Source organism: Falco naumanni, chromosome 10, assembly GCF_017639655.2.
Source record: "Falco naumanni isolate bFalNau1 chromosome 10, bFalNau1.pat, whole genome shotgun sequence".
Classification (NCBI taxonomy): domain Eukaryota; kingdom Metazoa; phylum Chordata; class Aves; order Falconiformes; family Falconidae; genus Falco; species Falco naumanni.
In genome coordinates this window covers 23,257,806-23,280,047 of record NC_054063.1, presented here as the reverse complement: position 1 = coordinate 23,280,047, position 22,242 = coordinate 23,257,806, and the positions used below count along the sequence as shown (strand labels likewise).

Here is a 22,242-nt window from a genome sequence, read left to right as displayed (position 1 = left end):
GCCGATAATGAATATTTTACAGTTTTATCTCTCCACCCTGTAGACTGCTCTAGACAGACTAGACTGTTTATTAATCTAGCTTCTGGATTTATGTTATTCAATGGCTAAACATCCTCAGCACGGTTGGTCTGGGCTGTTAAATGTTGAAGCCCAAGAAGGTGTCCTCTGGCAAACAGCAAAACCTGAAAAGCTGATCCTTGATCTTGGACTTGATGAGCCTGAGGCCAAAACCAACTGCCTTGCAGTGCTAAGGCCAAGTTAGCCCCTGTTTGCGTCCAAACCATTTGGCCATTGCTTCATGCTCAGTTTGGGTGGACTCTAGGACTTGTGAGTAAAGAAGAGGCAAGGAAAAGTTTTAACATATCCTGGCTTCAATAAGGGCATGATGGAGTTAACCCGACCACAAAGCTGTGGGGTCAGACACCATATCTTAATGTGGATAGGTCCTCCCAGGGTGGTCCAGCCCTCTGTGCTGGTTCTGGAGCTCAGGCAGAGCATATGTCCGTGCTCTATCCCTTCATGGCTTGTGTTTCTTCAGATCATCAAAGACAGTCACTGACATCCAAATAAAAGAACATTGCAGTTATATAAATGAAAGCAGGCTTTAATGGTTGTTATACTTCCTTGTTGACAGGGTCAAAAATGTCTTTAAATCTGATACTACCATTTTTACAACAATTGGTGATTTATTCATCCCCCTGAAAGACAGGGATGAAGGCATCTGGAATAACGAGAGCTATTTGTCTGAAGAATGCATCATCCGCATGCTTTCCTACAGCCTCAGTCCCACGAGCCCTTCTGTACAAAGCAGAAGGTCGTTTCAGGATATATCTTCTCATAAAAGTATAGAAGAAGTGAGTATGTTAACAAGTGCGGGCCAGAGCCTTTAATCCAAGCAAGCTGCGCTCGGTACCGGTTGGGAGGGAAGCAGTTTCCAGCTGGGGGCTAATCTGTTGGCTGCAGTGTCATCTCCAGCCCATCTGATTGCTCCCCAGCCTCAGCATCGTCTTCCTGCAGCCTAAGGGGGCTAAATTCGATGCCAAATGGCATCTCTGAAACGCAAAGTAGCCTTCTCTCCCCAGTAACCTGATGGAGAATGAGGCGACCCCCTCCCGACCCGTGTGTTTTTAGGACCCCTTGGCTGTGGGAGCAGGGTGAGATGGACCGAGCTTTAAGACTTCACCAGAGGAGCTCTGGGACAGAGAGAACAAAAAATGCACGATCATTAAAAAATGCACGAGGCTGGGAAAGAAAGCCCTTTCTGTGTACACCCGAAAGCCATCGCTGGAGCTGGTGGCTCTCTGGAAGAGGCTAGGAAATGTTGACAAATGGAAGGTACCACCTGAGCACAAGAGTGGAGAGATGGGTCATTAACAGCTCGTAACAATTAACAATAGCATCAGCAAGGCAAAATGACGCTCTCGTTGGTCAATGGGTTTATCGATGCATTTAGAAACAACCATATGCTGACAATCTTTTCCTTTGCATCCTTGAAGCAAAAGACCTGCTCTCCTCTGCTGTTCAGCTCTCACCCTACATGCGTTGAAGGAGGCTTAAGAGCTCTCCTAAGCACACCTATAAACTGACAGTGTACCATCTTAAACCAATTCAATTCCCTTCCCTGCGATAAAGGACGCCAGTTCAGAGAAGATAACATCTCACAGTGATGGCTCCCAAAGCTGCAATTTAACACAAATCTAACCGCTCTATTATACAGCACAGCCAATTCGTTAAGAAAGGACAAGCGAGCATGTCTATTAGCTGTATCATCATAATCAAATATTGGCACAAGGAACTGCTTGGTGGTGCAAAGCCTAGCGAAACCCCCCATAAAACAATTATGTACCCTTCAGAAAAACAACATGCCAGCCAGTTCTGGTGAACCGTTGCATGGGTTGCCCTGTTTTTCTCCTTTTAAGATGTGCAGCCCTTTGTGGAAGGATCAAGGCCCCATCACTGGCCCTAAGGTGTCATCCAGCAGAACCTCAAAGAGACCTTGTCCTTGGTGCTCCTGCTGCACAGGACGGCTCCCGGGAAAGCTGGGCTCAGTCTCCAGCAGTCCTCGCTCCTGAGGGTGTTTCTGCTCAGGCATTTGGGGCGACATGGCATGGGGATCCAGGGCAGATCCTAAATCAGACTTCTCAGAGAGAGGAAAGCCAGATGCTGATAGAAGAACCTGGAGAAAGAGCTCGGGCAGAGGCAGGAGGAGTACTTGCTTTCAGCAGAGCCAGGAGTGCTGCAGCAAAGCCTCCAGCTTATCCCAACATGGAGATAAGGCAGGATGGCTGGTGTCCCAGGACACCTCCCGTGCAAGGAGCTGGGGCTGCAGAGGGGGGGAAGGCCCGTTGCTGCTGCACTCACGGGGTCAGTGTGAAGGCTCTGAACCAAACTGTCCCTCGTGTCTCCACGGTGGGTCTGTCGCTTCACAGCTACCAGTAACTCCCAATTTCAGCGTTGGTCACAACTAGGGGAGACTCTGGGCCCAAAGTTTAATCGCTCTTATCAGCCCCTGCCTTACACATTTAATTGCACCTGAGATCTCTGTGCCGTGCTCTGCAGAGGAGGGGAAGAGGGCAGAGCTGGTAGCCCACTTGTCCACCACACTGACCTTGGAAACCCACCAGCATGAAACAAGAGCATCTACTGCACCCTCTCCAGGAGAGTCATCCTCTCCTTGACGATCCCCACAAACCTGTCCCAAGCCTCTGCCAGCTGTCCTGCCCCAGGACAGCTTGCAGACATCCAATGAAGACAGAAAGAACTTCCAATGAACACCCATGGCCATAAACATACTTGAGGACAGACTTTAAGACATCTTCTTTTTACCCAAAACTTTCCTCTGAATTTTTCTGGTTCTTACCCTTTTGGCTCCACTTTAGTCTGCCTTTCCCTTTTGTGTCTTTGCGGTACGGCCACCCCTCCTGTTGTAACCCAGCAGCACTTGTGCCTCCGTGTGGGACGGTCAGGAAAGTTCAGGTCAGTTAATCAGAAAATTTAATTTCTTGGTGATAGACCTGCTTGAAATTCCCATTTGACCCAACTCACTCAACTCCAAATTGCCTTAACATGATTTATCTTATTTCACCTTGGAAGCTACAGCATTGCAAGACTGAATTTCGACAATTTCAGCAATGACATCTCCAATGCAGAGACCGGTGAGAAATTCTCTTCATAGCCACAGCTTCAAAATATAAACTTTTGCCAGTGAGAATGCTTCATTCTTCCAGGATGGCACTCTTTGAACACCACCATCAGGCAGATGTAAGCGAGGAAATCTTGTTGACAACAACAAGCCATCTCCCAGCATTTTAGCTAAACTTCAGAGATAATTTTGCGAGGCTTTTTTTGTAAATCCAGGTGGGGAAAGCATCCATCTCTGTGTCCCATCCCAGGGCTGGCATCTCCTGCACTGCTCCCAATGGCATCTCCTCTGCTCACGCACCGCCTCTGGGAGCATGAAGCTGTGGCATCCCGGGGATGCTGAGCGCTGGGGGTGCAGGATGCGACCCCTGCCCGGAGGAGCACTGCCTGCAGCCCTCCTGCCTTGGGCAAGGGGCTCCAGCATCCGACCCAGCAAACACGTACCTCTGCTCAAAGTTGGGATTCTCCCCACTGCGAGATCTGAGGCACCCACCACAGCTCCTTATTCTTCAAAGCCTTCAGAGATACCAAACCTGAATTCCCCCCATTTAGCAGGCGGGGAGAGGAAGGCTTGGGTTGGGCAGTCCCTAGCTGCAGCTCCAAGACAGGGGGACACGCCGACCCTCCAAGCCATCATGCAGGAGCAAGGACGAAGCCCACCGGGGACATGCTGGGGACATTGGCAGCAGCTCGAAGAAAGACCATGGGAACTAAAGTCACAAACAGAACTGGGTTTTATTATGAAATAACCCTGCCAGTACATAAGGAAGTTCTGTCTGCAAAATACATTTCCTGAGGAAAGTAGATCACAGTATTCGTTTTCACAGAATAACATGTAGCCTGCTATAACTTTCAATGTGACTCTTTATTATTTAAATATTAACAGTATTCCTTCACATAAACAAGTACTCAGTCATCACATAACCAACACACAAACGACAAAATAAATATACAACAAGAGCACAGTTCATTTTTTTCCCCGACTTAAATATTAAATAAATAATAAATACAGAATTTTCATTTCCTGTTATCAGTGCCTGAAACAACATGAATGAAAAAGAAAAGAAAAACTGAAAAAGTCTCTCTTCCCCCTGGTGCCCCTGCCCCCGCAAAAAAACAAACCAAAAAATTATCAAAATGTCTCAGTTATAAAATATCTTTAAAAAAATTCCCATCGTTAAAAGAATAAATAACAAAATATATAAAAAATAACTTGGTTGCATCAAAATTACAAGTAGGAGTTGTAGATAGGTTTCTTTATTTTTTTTTAATTTTTTTGGAATATCATTTTTTTATGGTCAAAAGTTTTAATTTTTAACTTTTTTTTTTTGCTTCTTTTATCTTCTTTTCTATGGTGCAGTGTCCAGTTTAAAATAAGTATAAAATTAATAAATAAAAAAGTTAAATAAATAGCAAAAAGTTAACATAAGGTGTTGTAAATATAAATTACATACATCTTGCCAAAATTAAATAATTTACAGGATAATTAAACTAACTACTTTTTTTTTTTCTCCCCTCTTTCTTCCAGGAAGTGCAATTTCTCTACTTTTAAATACTAACTGAATTGCAGTCACAATCAATTTGGACTCTATTTACATGTTAAGAACATTGTGTTTTTAACACCTCAAATTATATTTTTCCCCTTGCTTTTGTATTTTTGCACTTGGAATGGGTTCTGAAATAAGTGAACTGATGGGGTCTGATCCTGCAAACACTTAAGGATGTGAGGAAACCCACCCGCGCCAGCTGCCCTATTGAACTCAGCAGATGGACTGATGCAAGTCAAGTCGCTCGTGAGCTTCGAGGCCGGATCCAGGGACCGCTGCAGTCACTGGGAAGCTTTCCACTGACTTCTCGGAATTCTGGATGATGCCCTAAATATCTGCAGGATTGGGTTCAAAGCAACACCACGGTCTTCCCTTTAGTAGAAGTTAGCAAAACCCTCCCCAGCTCTGCCTGCCACACCACCAGGAGGGATGCAGGATGCACCCCTCACTGGGACCCCTCGGGGGGGGGGGGGGGGTTGCCCCCCTCTGCTTCCAAAGGGTTTGCAGCAGGGGGACAGTGAGCTCCAGCCGGGAATGGGTGTGGGGGAGAGCAAACCCTCGGGGTGACAGCCAGCTCCATGCGCGATGGAGCAGGTGCTGGACAGCAGCGTCACAAAGACATTCATAGAGTTGTTCTTTAAGTGCACAGTGGGCTGCGTGTACCGAGCTGCTTACAAAATGCTTCTTTGGAAGAATACCCAATACCTGAATACTCTTTTTTTTTTTTTTTTGTAGAACAGTGCTTGCGCTGTGATTTTGCGCGAAACTTAGAACACCAAACCAAAAAAATACCCATTGCCCTGTGGATACCTGTAAGAAATCAACTACCAATTCATGGTTATGTAAGCACTTTGCTGGCCATCAATTAACATTTCCTCTTTTTGTTGTTTGTTGTTTCTTTTTTTTGTTTTGTTTGTTTTGTTCATCGCAATCTCAAACGTTCTCTGGCATTGATGTATGATCTCTGGACTGGCAGTACTATGCCACTGTAAGGATGATCACAATAATGAAAAGAACCAGAACTGTCATCAAACAGACTTCCAAAAAAATCATATACACCGGACCATGATACATTAAAGAATTCCTCTGTATGAAATATCTGGTATTGGCCTATTCATAATAGCTATTCTCATATTTAAGACAGACAAAGGAATACTGTAGTTGCAAACTCCAAAAGCTTCCCTGAGAACCTTTTTTCCATTGCGCTTTCCACTGGAGATCCAGAACTGCTCTTCAGATTTCTTTCAGAAAATAAAAATAAGCTACTTTATAATACTTCAGAGTTCCCATGCCCAGTGGATATCTGAACACTTCGGGGTTGGGAGGCCCAGAACAGGTTCAGATTTACAGGTAGCTTGCAGCTCCAGCACTTGTAGCAACATAGAACATAATCATGTGTGAGTAGGTGATCTGGACATAAGACCATAGACAACATGAGGGTTTAAGCCAGTCATATGGTAGTCTTGGATCAGACAAGACCCTGTTCTTGTAATGTTTTAACCCTTGGATCAACTCTGCAAGAGCGTGGCAACTCAGGAAAGATGCCTGCTCTTCACCAGCTACCAAGCCCAACAGCCTCCAGGAGGAGTTAACCTTCCATCCTGATCTACCTCGTGTTCCAGGTAGAAAAAAAAAAAAAAAAATCCCACTTTTCTCAAGAAGGTCCAAAGTTAAGTAAACGAGAACATTGAGTTCGATCAGTTCCACGTCTCAGAAATGGCCTCTTGGTTACATTTTGGTCCTTTTTTTTTTTTTTTAATTTCATTCATTAAACAAGTTTTCTAACTTGTAAACCTGAATACTTGGAGGGAAAGTTCCATCTTACAGTCTGTTCGCTTGCTCATCCCTGGCCCACGGCACTAAACCTGGATGCCCTTGACGGCTTGCTTGATGCTCTCCAGCAGGTCCTTGTTCTCTGGGTTCTGGTAGCACTCTTGGTTGGTGTACATGTCGGTCAGCGTGTTCACGTACGCATCAAAGTTCTGCTCACTAATTGGCTCCTGTGGTCAAAAAAGCCAAATAAAAGCTTTAGTAATAGAGCAGGAAAGGGCTGAGGTGCCTCTTTACAATTAATCCTCTGTCTGTGTACCAACAACCAAAGGTCTCCACATCACAGCCTTTTTGTGTGCGGTGCTGTACATACGGGAATCTCATTGTGCAACCCCTGAGCCTGCCAGATCTTAACTGGGTCTTTAATTTTATGCATTGGCCTCACGGAACTATTAACAGCATCAGGTTAAGCACGCACAGGCAGTTTGACAGGCTGGAGGCTGAATGAAGCCATGGAAATGAAGGGCTAGAGGACAGGAGCACTGCTGAAGCATCACAGAGGGAATGAAAGGCAAAGTTAGGACAGGAGCCCGGTCACCTTGGGCTTGTGCCTGCCCACACCAGCATGCTGCTGCGGTACAGCTTTTTCTTTGGAGGGGCATTGTGGAACACTTGCCAGTATCTAACCTGGAGTTAATGGGGAAAAAAAGAGGCGGCGAAGGAAGAAAAAGAACAGGAATAAAATGAGCATACAAGTCTCATGGGCACTATTTAATTGGAGTTGCCTGAAACCTTGAAAAAAAATATTTGCTGAACAGTTTATTTGACCTTTATGTGTCAAATACTTTACAAAAAAGCACTCAGCGAGTGGTTTTTTGCCAGTTAGGCAGCTGGGTGAATACTATCCAAAACTGCTCTGCTGGAGGATGGCTTCTCTCCAACCAGTCTGAATTTAAATACAAACCCCAATGAAAAGGATTCTCCCCCCCCCAAAAAAAAAAAATGATGGCAGGAAAAAGAAATCAAAAGCTCATTCCTCTGATCATTGCGAGGGTCTTTATGAGTTGTAAGAGGACAGCTTCGCCAACAACATGAGCCCCCCCTCCACACACCTGGTTTTGACAACAGTAATTACATTCCTGGGAATAGAGAGAAGGTAATTAATAGCCTTTTGTGGTTTTACTATTTTAATGCAGTCTTTTCATTTTGCAGTAACTCTATGGTAACATGCTGTGGGCTGTTAGACCTTGTTAAATTAAACAAAATACACTCTTTTTAAGAATGCTATTCTTTGACTGCCAGCTATTCAAAACTGAATTGAAACTACCTGCATTATAATAGGAGCTGTAAGATCTTTCTGACGTTGAAATCCAATCCCTCCTGATCTCTGCTTGTGCTGTCTTAGCCTAAAAGGTGCTGGGTGCCCTTGATAAAGTTTCCTATTTTGTGATAATGCTCCCAGATGTAATGAGACAGAACAATAGATACAAAGGGAGATCAGCAGAAAATGACAACAAAAGGGAGATACAATGCAAGCTTCAGAGATAAGGCAAAAGAACTGATCTTATAAAGGACACGTAGGTGTGTGTAGAGAATTTCTCTCACTCTTTAATTGTACATAAGCCTTATTGTGAATTGGGCTTGGCACGGCTCCCTCGATCGCACCGGCTGGGGAGAGCACTGTCAAAGTTTCTTACCATGTGTGGAAGGCGGATATTGGCAAGACTTTGGATTAGAGCCTGGCTCAACCCTGAGAGCTCCAGGAACAGGGCTTCGTTTTGCTCCTCTATGATTTTGTTTTCCTCCTCAATGTTCTTCAGGTTTTTCTCCATGGTGGAGATCTGCAGAGCAAGGAGCACGGCAGTGTTACCAACCCTCATGGGATGGCACCTACCACCCATGCAAGGGGCTTGGCCATGCATCAAGGGGCTTGGATGCATGTCCAAGCACACAAACCTGTGACTGCAGTTTCACCATGGCCGCTTCCATCTCCGAGTTGGACTCGTTCAGTTCACTGATCTCCTTGTTCAGCTGCTTGATCTCTTCGTCATTCTCTAGAACTGCAGGAGAGAAGGTCGTGGGCAGTCAGCGAACACTCACAGGGAAAACAAAAATGTGGAGCTTTCTGCTGAGCCCATCCTGTTCATAGACATCACTACTCAAAGTCCTCACCTTTGCTTTTGCATCCTCCGAACAGGGCGCACATCTTGCTGCCTTTTTTTTTTTTTTTCCCCTCCCCAAGGTCTTTATCATCATGGTTCAATGCTACTTTAATAGGTCAATATGCAAATGCAAACCCAAATGACAGCACAGCGGCTGGAGTCCAGCACGTCCCCACACCCTGCAAGGTTGATTGTCCTGAAAACTCAGGTCACTCTGGTCCTGAGTTTGGGAAGATGCCATTTAAAAAACTAATGCATGTCTTGGTTAGAAATTGCAAGGTTCATAAAATAAAGCCATATTTCTACGAGAGTTCAGGTATTTATAGGTTCCAAAGTATATTAGTATTCATGTTAAACGCCTGAAGCTTATCAAATACCACAGAAACCTCAGTAATAGCACTGGAAATGCAAAGTGCCAGTGCCAACAGAACTCCATATCCAGAAATATCTCAGGATTAAAAGCCCTGAATAGGTGAAAAATCACTGAACAACTGCAAGGGATTTGTAAAAATGCCAATAAATATTTTAAGGGGGGGGGGGGGGGGGGGGGAGGGGAAATTAAATTTCAGCACTTTTTTTTCCTTTCCCGAATTTCCCTATGAGAACTCCCTCTTCATCTTTTCACCTGCTCCCTCACGGTGTGTCACTCAGGGAGCAGTGTCGGTACCACACCACACCCAATACTCAGGAAACCCAAGAAATGGGTGTTCACAGCACATGATATCCCTGCAAATCTGTGGCCAGAATTCATTTGTTGAAAACTCCTCAGTCTGCAAAGAAAAAGATATACAGGCTCAATACCCTGACACACCTGCCAGGCGAAAGGAGTGCAAATCCTTACCATCGCTGGTCTTGAACTTTGTGTTGAGAATTTCATCCCCTGAGAGTTTTCCTTTCTTCCCAGCAAAAGTAGCTCTTGGACACCCTGACAAACTGAAAAGCAAGTAAAAATGAGTTTCATAAACACTAGGTATTTATAGGTGCTTATGTTCCCAACAAGAACATGTACCATTTGGTGGAGTTCATGCTGCGAGACAGTTCTAAAAGCTTTTTATGGTACAGAGGAAATTGCTTTATGAATAATGCTACAAAACCCCCCATTTATAAAGCGAGAGCAATTTTCTCTGAGCAAAGATCAAACCCCACATTGTTTCCTTGAAGAGAGAGTATGCCAGGTGAGGAAGGTGAGATTAGCCTGGCTGGCTCGGGCATCAAACCCTTGTCTGGGGACCCCAAGTCCTGTTCTAGCATGCTAATGGAAGGACATTATAGCATCATTTTCCGTTATTTTGCCCAATCCACACCTCACCATTGCACTATTAAAACAACTATGCATTTTCTTGCATGCAGAAAACTCCAACCGTGGAGCAACCTGACTGAAGTCAGCATCAAGAGTACCAGCTATAGAGCCTTGCGTGAAGAGCTGAACGATGCTCAAGCAGCATCTACAGGCAGGTGGGTCAGTCCATGGCAATGTGGTCATGCTCACAATGATCTCAACCCTGTGATTTACCTTCGGTGAGTGAGGAAGCTCCCATTGGCATGGCCAGAGCCATCGCAGCCCGGGGTAGGGCAGGTCGGGCCTTCGTTCTTCAATGACTTCCAAGAGAATGAGGAGCCGTTGAGCGATCCTTCCTTCTGCCTGCGGGCTGCGAGAGGGCACCCTGATGCGCTCCGGTGAGAGGCGTATTTGCCACTGATGTGTCCAAGCCCGACACAGCCAGGAACCGGACACCTGGGCAAAGGGAATGAACAAAAATTACAGCATGGGAATGAAGAGGGACGTAAGGAAATTAGGGATGAACAGAAATGAGGAAGCCTAGGAAGAGAGCGTTCACATTTGGGGTTCTCATCTGGAGTTTATGGGGTAGGTGCTCAGCTGATAGAAATGACAGATAGGAAATCAAGGGCTGTGAATGCCCCTTCAAAAGAGCCATAGAGAACCAAAGTAAATCCTGCAAAAAGACTGGAGGTCAGGTCACACTCATGCTTGAAGCAAAAGCAGGTCCCAGTGCTGTCCCAAACCATGGTGTTTGGTGCATCATTGAGGGCAGAGCCAGCAGGCTGGGCTGCCTGACGTGGGGTCCTGACATACCCCAAGGCTGACACAGACATGCTTGCACCGAACCATCACACATTTACAGCCAGCTCTGCCTGGTGCTATAGCATTACTACAGTCACCAGCTTTATCCCCCTACACCAGCACGGCCAACGCGATCTCAGAGCACTGCCCGTGGGGACACAACCCTTCCCCGTGAACCAGCCCCTGACCCAGGAGCCAGTCAGGCTGCAACCCGCACACCAAAAAGCTGCAAACCTGCACCTGCAAGGAGGGTGTCTGAGGGGTTCCCAAGTGTGTACCCCATCAAAACAGAACAAAGAAACCCTGGGGCACAGCTCAGCCGGCAGCCACAGCACGGCCTCGCTTGCCTCCTCCTGCTGGTTCATATCCTGCAGGTACCAGAGATCAGCCTGCGCTCGCAAGGGACAGAAGTGGGAATTGCCACCAAGGCAGAGCACGAGCCCTCCAGCCCCTGTGCTTCTGCCACATTTACGGCCGGTTAAAGCACACAGGAGCTGTGAGGGGCATCACAGAAGCACAGACACTGAATTGCCAAGATGATGAGTGTCCACTCCACACTCACCAACTCCCCACCTAATGGCATACTCACTGAATTCAGCTGTTTGACAAAGCCCGGTGAGTCTACTAGGGGTTTTGCTGTGGTTTGCATTTGTTTAAAGATGCCAGTCAATTATAAATACAGTTAAAAGTTTATTACTCAAGGGAGGTTATCTAAGAAAGGGGAGGTGGAAGCAGGCAAGAAGTGGCAAAAATAACCCCCATGTCCTCAGTTTGAAGGCAATTAGGGACCTCGAGTTTCCCCAGCAAAATATCCGCTGAGCTGCTCCTGAGAATCGCAAGCTGCATTTCACCGCAGAAACGATTATCCTGATTGTTTACATTTCATACAAAAGGAAGACGACAGCAGAGGGAGGGAGCCGTACACCCAGCCTTTTCCCAAGATAATTTGAAAAATGCTGATCTCGATTTTAATCAGCTGCAAATGCAGCACAATTCACTTATAATATCCCTGCCAGCAGGATCCTCAGTAAATTCATAACATCATTGCTTTTATATGATCACGAGCAAATTACTGAATCCTCAGGAGGAAAAGGAGATGGGGGTGGGGGGGGAAAGAGTGAGAGAGAAAGAGACAAACCCCAGCATTTAGTATGCAGCCGTTACAGCCCAACCATCACATATTTTATGCTGTTAATTTAACTTTCATTACATTTTCATTGTTAAAAAATAAACCAGAGCCTTATTGTGCAGAACAGCTGGCTTGGACATTTTTTAATTTTTTTTTTAATTATTATTATTTAACAGAAGCACCAGTAGCATTTGATCAATTAGGCACCCGTGGATGCTTCCGTTTTATGCCAGGGCTGGGCTGAAGGTTGAGGTGATCTGTTCAATCACGTCTGTAGCAAATTACTTGAAGGATGAACAGCAAAAACAACAGGGACTAAATGACTTTCTCCTCGGTGGCAATGTGCAAAACTCGGCTGGGTTCCAAGTGGCACTCAGTGCAGACGGAGGATGGATTTAGAGCCAAAGCTCCTTAACGCAAACCCGCACCAGGCGCACCTTGCTGCGGAGGGCAGCGCACCAGCTTTGCAAGGGCTGGGGGAAGGCAGCAGCGAAGGGATTGTGGTACCATGTTGTTTCACGCATGCTCTTGGGTGTACTGGAGGCGCAGGGGTTGCTGCCTGTGCCACGGGATGTTAGGGAATGCCTTCCTGTCTTTATGCCACAGAGACCCTCACAGCCCACCCGGCACTGCCTGCACCCATGTCCATGGTCCGGCTGCGGATGGAGCAGCGGAGCTACGACAAGCCTCCAAGGCCAGCCTGGAGGTGGATGGCATCAGCTTTCTAGGACTCAGAAAATCCCAGCTCTGGTGATGCTCCAACCCCATTTCCTGCCACTTTAGTTTCCCAGCATTTGCACCTTTAGGGAAACTAGGAAAGACCCAACCCCTGGTGAGGATGCTGGGGGGAACCATCATTCTGCTGGGGATGCTCTGACAGCTCATCCCACGTTCCTATACAAGCGCCAGCTGCACCATAAGAAACCAGTCGTATAAAAGCCTCTTTCTCCTTGCACTGGGAAGCAATCTCTTTGCAGAGCAACTGCACTGGAGGAGCCGCTTGGCACATCCCCAGCCAGTCCCAGCCCTTAATGGGGCAGGCAAGGATGAGCAAAGCCAAGGCTTCCCCAGCCCCGTAGGGCACAAGTCCCTGGGGAAAACACGGAGAGTGGAGACATCCCACCTGGGGGCCTCCGGCTGTGGTAAGAGAAGCAAAAGTACAAGAGCCAGCAGTTGCACAGCAGCATTTACTGCTTGTCCTTTCCCCTCACTGTGTCAGTGGTTAATGGCACAGCACTACAATGCCACCAGCAATTTAGCGTATTTGAGCCAAAAAAGGATTTTTTTTCCCACAGATTCTCGAGTAGGTTGCTTAATTTTTAATAAACTCCACTAAGTCCTGCTAATTATCACACGGCTCATTTAACTGGGAGGCTTTCCTTCCTGTAGACTGAGGAGTAAGAACAGAGCAGATGGCTCAAATATCATCTTTTTCTTAAAGGCCCTTCCCCTGGCTGGCGCATCCTAGTTTCCTTCAGCCCCCGCGGGATGCTTCCGCACCCACTGCTTCCCGCTCTGGCTCCCGGGTGCACGGAGCTATTTACCTCTGCTCTTCTTGCAAAGGTGAGATCTGCCCTAGGGCTAAAATGAGGGAAAAAAAATGCATTTTGGGGACAGTCAGCTGAGCCAAAGGGGTCTGGCCAAACATGCCAGCATTTATGGGCTTGTGAAAACTCTTGGAGGGGATTTATACGTTTTTCCATGTTTCTCTTTACCCCACTCCACCTGCACTTGCTGGGTGGGTGAACAGGCTTCAGAAAGACTGGGGATGCTCCGAGTTAACAAAAAATAGGTTTCTGGAGTCAATGCTAGTCCCAGCATTGCTGTAAAGACTTTGATGTCCTGTATCTGTGTGAGAGGTCAAGACAGACCCAAACCTCACGTCAGGCCCCGAATGCTGAGCTGGTGGTGCTCAGGCTCACTAAAAGTCCAGGCAAATGGATTTCACAGCAAATGAAAGCTCCTGAGGTGGACTGAGGGATTTAAAATCTCTGTTCCCAGTAGGAATAAACCTCCTGCAATGTTTTGAAAAATTCAGCCTGAAGCAACAGAGAAAGGCTTTTTCAGTTCGCTTTGAATAGTCAGCCGTGGCAAAGACTCTACAAAATGCATTTGATTCAAGGTTATCACATCCTGGTCCAACTCAGTGCTGGAGAGTTTCTATTTCTGCCATGTTCCTGGGCATTAAGCAAGCCCACTGGCACTCCTCACCTGCCCATTGCTGCCCCAAAACCTGTGACGTTCTGCTTGACTGTGGGTTCAAACCCTTTTTTACACCATCAGTGGTTTTTTTAGGAATTATATAACGCACAGGTAGGAGAGGAACTGCCCACACCCCATCAGCCTACCTTTGCAACAAACAATAAAGAAAAATACAGTTATCTCCCTATCACAGCACTCTCCAAACTATCAAGCTGCAACAAGGTCTTTTACCATCTCATACCAACATACTCTTCGTGCCAGTCCCTCTGCTGCCTTCTCCTCATCCAGGGTGCATGTTCTCTCTCTTCTCTCTGCTGCTTCTCCTCTCTCTTCCATGGCTACCCAACCACTTAACAGAACAGCCACAGCTGCACTTTATCTACATCAGCCAACCCACCGCCCCAAGCCAACCCACAGCTGTAGATTATCAATCCTAATTAACCCAGCTTCATTCTTCTACATCTCCCCACTCACCCATTTTCCAAACCGATTTCAAAATCGCAACACCATTTTGGGGATCAAGGATTAAAATTCCCCAACAACCAGGGGAAGAGCTTTGGCAGTGCCTGCTCCAGTGCGGGCAGACGATGCTCCGAGCAGCGCGAGTGAGGGGAGTTGCAGGATGGGTGCTGCTGCCCCGCATAAATCTGTGCAAGGCAAAGGAGATAGAGCGAAAGGCTCCGCTCGGGAGTTATCCGCAGACTTACTTCATCAGCTCTGGGTCTTCTTTATCATCCTTTGTTGGGGTGATCTTGATCCCACTTTTCTTGGCACGAGGGCAGCCTGACAGACTGGTTAAAAAAAGAAGAAAGGCCTGTCTCACTGGCAGAATCCCTGCATTCGCTATTTCCCCACTTCAGTCATCTTTCCCTTGAATTTGGCACAGTGTTTTTGATCTCTCTCGTTTTGCAGCCTCACATCACGAGGAGAAGTCAGGAGAAAAAAAAATAATAAAAAATTGAGGGAGATGGACAGTAATTAATGGTGTCTAGATAAGAAGATATCTGCTAACAGCTTGCGATGTTTAATGGAACTGTTGAAACAGAAGGCTCAGATCTCTGCTATTAATGCTCTAAAGTGATAATAGAAGTCATAAATAGGTAGCATTATTAACAGGAACATTGCATCAGCTAAAATCTGACCCTTTGTCTTTTATTCTGTTGAAAGGAGCTTCTAATCAGATGCTGGAAACATCAGGGAAAAAAAAAAAAAAAGAAGTCAGATTAAAGAGATGAAAATAGGCTTCAGTTGTCAGTAACATTAATGTTTTATTCAGAACTTTACAACTCTGCCCACTGCAGGGGGAAGGAAAAAAAAAATAGAAAGAGGCTACAGAGAAAATAATTTAAGGGAGATCTTACCTTCTATGCGATGCATAATTTCCTGTTATGTGACCAGAGCCATCACAACCAGGAGTAGGGCACCTGCGGAGGGAAGGGAACCTCAGATTAGCCTGGCGATGCGAGCAGGGGATCGACACTTTGCAACAGCTCATTTCAAAGAGAAATTTAGGGACTGTCAACACAGAAGCAGTTTTTTTCTTCCTGCCCCTTCTCCTTCTGTAAGAACAAGGTCTGGTCTGTAATATCCATGGCACCAAAGTTGCTACATCGCTGCACAATGTTGGCGTTGGAGAAGAACATCAGTGAGAAAAGGTGGAGATGCTGGGAGCGAGGTGGGTGGCTGCTCTCCGGCAGAGGGACATGGGTCCCAGCCTCTGTCCCCACCCTCATGAAGGGGACAGCTCAGAGACGATAATGAGCCAAAAAAACCTCCAGGACAGCATCTGTCACCTTGAGGAAACCATAAGGAGATAGCAGGTACCATCCATGGCCATTGGGCTGGATGCAAGCGTTGACAAGAAACTGGAAAAATAGCTGACAACTCTGGGCAACGGGGCCACCCTGACCACAGCCACGAGGAAGCCTGACCGAAGGTCTCAGCTCAGGTCTGGGTGACTTGTGGGGGGCTAATCTCACTGAGAGCAGAAAGAGACACCCCACCACAGGAGGGTCCTCAGAGTCCGAAACCAGCCGATGCCTCTATGGAAAGTAATGAAGGAAGAGGAGGAAGAAGGTTAGGTTAACTTGGGTCTCCTCCTTCCGTAACACCATGGGCAGGGTCTGCAGGGGGATGGCTGCCCGTGGGGCCTCAGGCTGGGGGACACCAGGTCACCACACATGGTGCCCCAGCAGCTTTTGGTGCTTCGGTGGAGAATCTGCCTCTCTGTCCTCAGCCGCTGCCGTTACATAGGAGCCCTTGGAGATGCATTCATGATCATGGTTTGAAGGTAAGCATCCCACGCTCTGGGACATGGTTGAAAGCAACAGCAGGGGAATAGTTCCGTGCTCACCCAAAGCTGCACAAAGGCTAGCAGGGGCTGTGAGCTGTACCCAGTGGCAGCGAAGATAATGGCGCGGGTTAAGCACTGCATCATTAAGGGTGCAGACAGAGAAAGGTGAGGGGATTGAAGTACCACAAGCATGAAGATCTACTCCGAAAGCTGTAGGTGATGCAGCGGACATAAAAGCTGTCATGGGGACAAGGAAGAGAGGCGAGGAGTGCTCGCCAGCCTGCCAATTAGCCAGGGCTTTTTGAATCAAGTGATTAGGACCAGGGCAGGGGGGGGGGGGGGGTAAGAAATCCATGGGATGAGCAGGAGAGATGCTCAGCTTTTGAGCCAGAGCCAGCAAAGCTCACAGCTGCAAGCTTGCAGAGTGCCCGTTCTTGTTGTGGGAGGATTTTGCTGCATCCCCGCTTTCTCGATCCCCATTTTTAAAGCCATGGGTGCCTGGTTTGGTACCACTGGTTGGTACTGCAGGGACCAATGTGTCTCCAGGACACCCCAGTGAAGTAATGGGCAACACATGGCGGCGCTTGGGCAGACCCCGAGGCCAGTGCCCTTGGGAAAGGCAATGCACTGATGTCTGGCTTGGGCAATGGTGTTGCTGCGGTGCTCTGGCCCCTGAGAGTCAGCAGAGCAATGATTTCCAGAGATACCTTTAGTTTTGTGACTTGGAAAACAGTCTTTTAAAGAGTTTTCTTTTTTTTAGTCAGAAAATATCAAAATTCTCCTCTTTGCACCACCTCTGAAGGAGGGTTTGGCATGTGCAGGTCATTGCATAGTCTCCAATGGCAAAAAAAATTGGTACCTCGCCTAGGGTGTGAGAGCAGGGACATGTCCTTGCCCCAGAAGGGAGGGTGACTAAGTCAGGAGCAAGGCTCAGCACACTCAGACCTAGTAAAATATAAATGCACATAAATCCAGTGCAGTAAGGGACACGTCCATCAGGACCTCGATGAGGGTACAAATACTCTAACTTATTTAGAAATTACAGGTTTGGGAGATGACTGACATTTCCCTGTTATATGCTGTTAAAGTAGAAAGCAAAACTATTTCTTTGTTGTTCTAGCTTCAGGGTGGGATGAAATTATGAAAACACTAACACCAAATCCTTTTGCCTTTCAGGACTTTTAAAGAGGGGAGAAAAGTGATTTGATCTTGATTTTTAATTATCTGGAGACAAATCATACCGACTGAGACCTTTTATTGCATGTTTCAGCCTGGAGCTATTTTTTTTATATCAGGGATATTAACCCCTGAAATAGAATTTATAATAGAAACACTGACATGGCCTTATCTGGAGTTGTGAAAAGCTATGGCTGTGCTATCTGTAATATCTCCAAATCCTCTCCCCTTCCTCCTTCCTCTGCTCCCATCCTCACCAGGACATAGTGGGGAAAAAAAAAAAAACAAAAAAAAACCCCCAAACATTACTTGGGAAATAACATGAGAAAGCTTTGTTTTGGCCAGAAGTCTCCTGTTTTATACAGTATTTTGACAAAAAGTGCTAACGTCAGATGCCTGAGGGGAGCAGGGTATGCAGCACAGCGAGGCTCGGCATGATGCTCGCTCTCGGGGACAACACCATTTGCGTTTTCTCCAGCCCTTACTGGAAACAGGCACTGTTCCTGAGAGCTTTTAATATCTTTAACACTAATTGCCTGATCACTTGGCTATTCTTTAAGGCTGTTGGAGAAACACCAGTTCAGCAAAGCTCTCTTAAGAGGTTCTTTCAAAATGTATATCGTCTATAATGCACGATTAAGCGTACTTAGTGCTAATCATGCGAGTCCTTTCCATCCACTAGCATATTCTATTAATATCAACTAATCCAGCTACTTTTTCCACCTCTGTGATAAGGAGCAGGAGGTTAATGAACATTTTTCCTGGCTCTAGCACCCACATCAGTGGTGGAGTGTGGAGCAGTTCTAGACCCACACTGCCCTCCAGGTCACCAAAAAGGGATTTAGGACATTACCCACCACCTTATTGAGCAGAGAGGCTCCCACCTGACTCTGCTATGGCTCCAGACATCACTGATTGCATACAGGACACAGGGCATTATATTTTTTTTTCTTTTTGTGATGAGCCTGTGCAATGTGAAGTCCTCCATAAGGTTTTATTCTCAGTAGAGGCTCCTCAATTATAGTTATGAATATCTCAGTTTCTAAATAATCCTGAAACTGGATTCAGCAAAGCAGGGAGCTCAGAGGAGAATCGGTCTCTGAAGGTAGGCTGGCTCCGTGGAACAGATGTCGAAAAAAAAATCACAATTAGCTTGCCCCCAGTGATGCAGGTTGGGTGGAGGAGGGTTGGGGTGCCCCCAGTGTCTCCATCTACTTTAAATACATTTTTGATTAAACCTTTCTTTATGGGAGGCAACCGAAGACAGCATTTGGGAAACCCTCTCGTGAAGAATAAGCTCCTACTGAAAATGAGGAGGTTTGGGAAGTCAGTAGCAAAACTGAAAACAGGATTCAGAGGAAGATATTGGAATGAAAATGTCAAAACCAGGTTCCTCCCTTCAGGAGCAGAAATGGGAACAGAAATTCGGGTGCCGGTGAGCCCTTTGCCACTGGCTCAGGATCCGGCCTCACCAAGTATTTGCTCTCTCCTTCTTTCATCCCCTCACAAATCAAACTCTCATGGAAATGAACAGAAACCTCTGTCACTATATCCCAATGGCCCCTAAAATTTAGCATAAAATTAGCATCCCAGGTTGTCCAAAAGAGTTGGCTTTGCTATGTCCTGGCAGTATTTTCCCAGCTGTGTCTCTACCCAAAAATAAAGCATGTGCCTTTATCTAGGCTTTGAATTATTTGAGAGACGTACAAAAATGTTGAATGAAAATGGCTATGGCACAAACGAGGGAACAAGAGCTTGGGAAAAGACACCAAATGAAAAAGAAAATATCATTTGTCTACAGTGCCCAAAGGAAACCTGCCAAGAGTCCAGGTTATTTCTGAACACTGCCATGGTCCCCCCTCCCCAAAATTATCTTTCCTCCATGCCATTGCCTCTTCTCAATGCAGCAGCTGGAGGCTGGACTCCACCAGAGCTCCTTGCAGGTGGTATTTGAGCAGCTCTTTGAAAGGAGAAGGGAGGGGATGGAAAAGCAAAAGCAGAGCAAAAGGAGGGGGGGGAGGGGGAAGAGAGAAAAAAGGGTGGAAATAAAGAAAAAAAGGAGTTCCAAGTTGAGCGCAAACATACTTGAGGTCAGCAGAGTGGGCAGCCATGAGGTTTCTGAGGCTCTTGTCAGCAAGAGGACAACCAGAAAGGCTGAAAGAGAAGAGATGGAATATCTGGATAAGCAAAAAAAAAAAAAAAAAAAAAAAAAAAAGGAAAAAAGGAAAAAGAAAACGGACCGGGGTGTTGGGAGGGAAAGGGGCAACAGAAGGTGGGGAAGAAACAGAACCAAACTATCCACATGGTCAAAAAATATACCAAAAGGAAAAAAAAAAGTTGCCTTTAGAGTCCAAACCATGAAAAAAAAGTCAACCCACCTGCGGTGAGAGGCATAGTTTCCTGTTATGTGTCCGCTGCCATCACAGCCTGGGGTTGGGCAACTGGGCAACAACAACAACAACGAGTGTAAGTGCTGGAAAGGAATGGATTCACCCGAGAGCCACGGATCTGCAAAGCCAGCTGAGCCCCCCTTCCATCCGACCTTGGCATGTGTTTATATGTTTGCGTACAAATAAACCAGCTGTTTCCCTTTCAGCTCCCCTTCCTCCCTTTTTTGATCCCAAAAGATCCCAAGGATCCTGAAAGAAATTTGAAAAAATTGAAAGAATTTGTGGCAAATGTGAGAAAGTGTTCAAGATACGTAGTTGCTTGCTTTGCTCAGTGGATGGTTTTTGCAATACTGAAGCTCTGGGTGTGGGAATCAGCTTATTGCCTGAAAGCGTCAGATTTCAGCTTTCTGAAACATTTTTTTTCCCCCAGCCCTTACAGCTGCAAAGAAAAGCTTGAAAACACTGCTCACTCCAGAAAGGGAATGAAAGTAACTTCTGACTCCCGTGCCTGGGGGTTTCTAAACTGAGGGCAGGCAGAAGCTGCCGCATCCCGCCTGCTGCCTCCACCGGGCTGCGCTTCCCACCTGCCTGCTCTGCTGCCTCCCCCGTGAGCTGCACCTGCGTGGGTGATGGGAGAAGGTGCCATCCCTTCTCAGCATCCAGGGAATAAAATCCCATTTGTGCATGAGCAGTGAGGCTCTGGCACAGTTGTGCCCTGCCTGCCTGAGGCCAGGGGGATGCCAGAGAGCAGGGATGTCCCGGGACGTGCAGGGATATCCTGGGAGAGCTTGGCCCAGCAGGCTGAGGCTTGGAGGTGTGCCTATTCCCTGCTCACCCTTGAGTCCTTTTCACAGCCGCAACACTCACAACAAACACAGTGAGCCTTAGAGCCAGCAGTGGTATGAAGATGCTCAAGCAGCAGTGATATATTGCTATGTGGTACCCACTCCTGCACCAGCAGGAGGGGGACGAGAAGGTTGAAGTGAGGAACATCTTCACAGCGACAGCCATCAGTGCCAGGGGATGGCCCAAGATCTATACCCAGACATGGAGCACCAGACAGACACAGCAGACAAGTCTGATTCTGAGTTAACAACAGCTAATTCATTACAGCCCTGGGAGCAGAAAGGAACAGCATTGCTAAATAAGGAGAGAAGGCTCAGTGCTGCCCTCAACACCATTTATTTATTTCAGAACTCTTTCCATTTAGGAAATATCTCTACCCTCATAATACAATCAAAGCACAGGAGGACTTTAGGGCTCTACCTCAGAAATTGCTGTGCACATAGCTGCTGGGTTTGAAAAAAGCCTTTAGAGATTTGCACAGCGCAGCTGGTCTGTGCTTTGCTCATTCAGGGAAGATGCTGCTGCCGCTCTGCCCCCACAGATCTCCCTGCCTGTCTGCTCCCTCAGCCTCCTGCTTGCATAGCCAAATCATGAGCTACGTTGTCTAAGGTCAGCAAAATGATGCTTGCTGACTCTTCCCTGTGTACCACATAAGAAGGTCAGAAGCACAGGGAAGAAGCCAAGAACAGCAGATCTGCTGGGATGCCCGGGAGGGGGGACGTCCCCATCACAATCTCCAGACTGATCCCAACATGCCATTAGATCAGAGCCAGCTCCAAGCAGCAGTGTTTGGGTCTGACTAAACATTAACCATCAGTTTGGTGACCCGTGTGGATGCAGAGCAGCACTCCATCTAGCAGAACAGACCCACCCACCCAATGCCACGGATACACAGACATGAGCTGGGTTAGGATCTCTCTCCCGTGTGAGATGCAGCGTGACAACCTTGCTGCAGCCCTAGCTCACATTTCGTGGCCCTGCACTATCATGGTGATGGGACCCATTGCTCTACATTAAGCAGCCAACAAGTCCTGTCCTCCCAGTGAGGCATCTTGTGGTTCAACACCCCCATCAAGAAGATATTGAGACCCACTGGGTGCTCTTGGCTCCACAGCATCACCCAGTGTCCCAAAACAAGGGGGCAGGAGATTGGGCAGGCTCCATCACTGCACCAGAAACCCTCTTGCAGGACAATACCAGGGAAAATGGGCCCTGCAAGGAGGTTTCCACAGCCCCATCCATGAATCCAAGCTCCTCAGAAAGTTCCCTTCATCACTGCACAGTTTCAAGGACATATGGGAACATATTTTGCCTCGATCAGCAGCTGTATGAAGGGAGGGTTCCTCTTTGAGCTTTCATTTGAACTGCTTAGATGAGGTAAAACCAATCACAGTAAGAAAGGGAACTACTAATTTTTAAAATGTATTTGCTAACAAATTTTGTCTCCTATCAGCCTGGTTGTGCTGGGTACATATTTTATACGTTTTGGAAGAAGAGACAAGA

At 46.8% G+C, this 22,242-nt stretch overlaps 1 protein-coding gene across 7 annotated transcripts in view; it reads right to left on the bottom strand.

Moving 5' to 3' along the window:
- Positions 1-3,991: 3,991 nt before the first annotated feature.
- The window catches only part of MYT1 (myelin transcription factor 1), a 64,818-nt gene continuing 46,567 nt past the window's right edge, over positions 3,992-22,242 (bottom strand). For all 7 annotated transcript variants that reach the window (XM_040609114.1, XM_040609120.1, XM_040609113.1 and 4 more), the window contains 9 exons: positions 19,882-19,944; positions 19,589-19,657; positions 15,396-15,458; positions 14,742-14,825; positions 10,134-10,355; positions 9,462-9,553; positions 8,415-8,518; positions 8,156-8,299; positions 3,992-6,688 (listed from right to left, as the gene is read on the bottom strand). In XM_040609114.1, the coding sequence (XP_040465048.1) occupies positions 6,548-6,688; positions 8,156-8,299; positions 8,415-8,518; positions 9,462-9,553; positions 10,134-10,355; positions 14,742-14,825; positions 15,396-15,458; positions 19,589-19,657; positions 19,882-19,944 (982 nt within the window). In that variant the 3' untranslated portion in view covers positions 3,992-6,547. The remainder of the gene's footprint in view (positions 6,689-8,155; positions 8,300-8,414; positions 8,519-9,461; positions 9,554-10,133; positions 10,356-14,741; positions 14,826-15,395; positions 15,459-19,588; positions 19,658-19,881; positions 19,945-22,242) is intronic.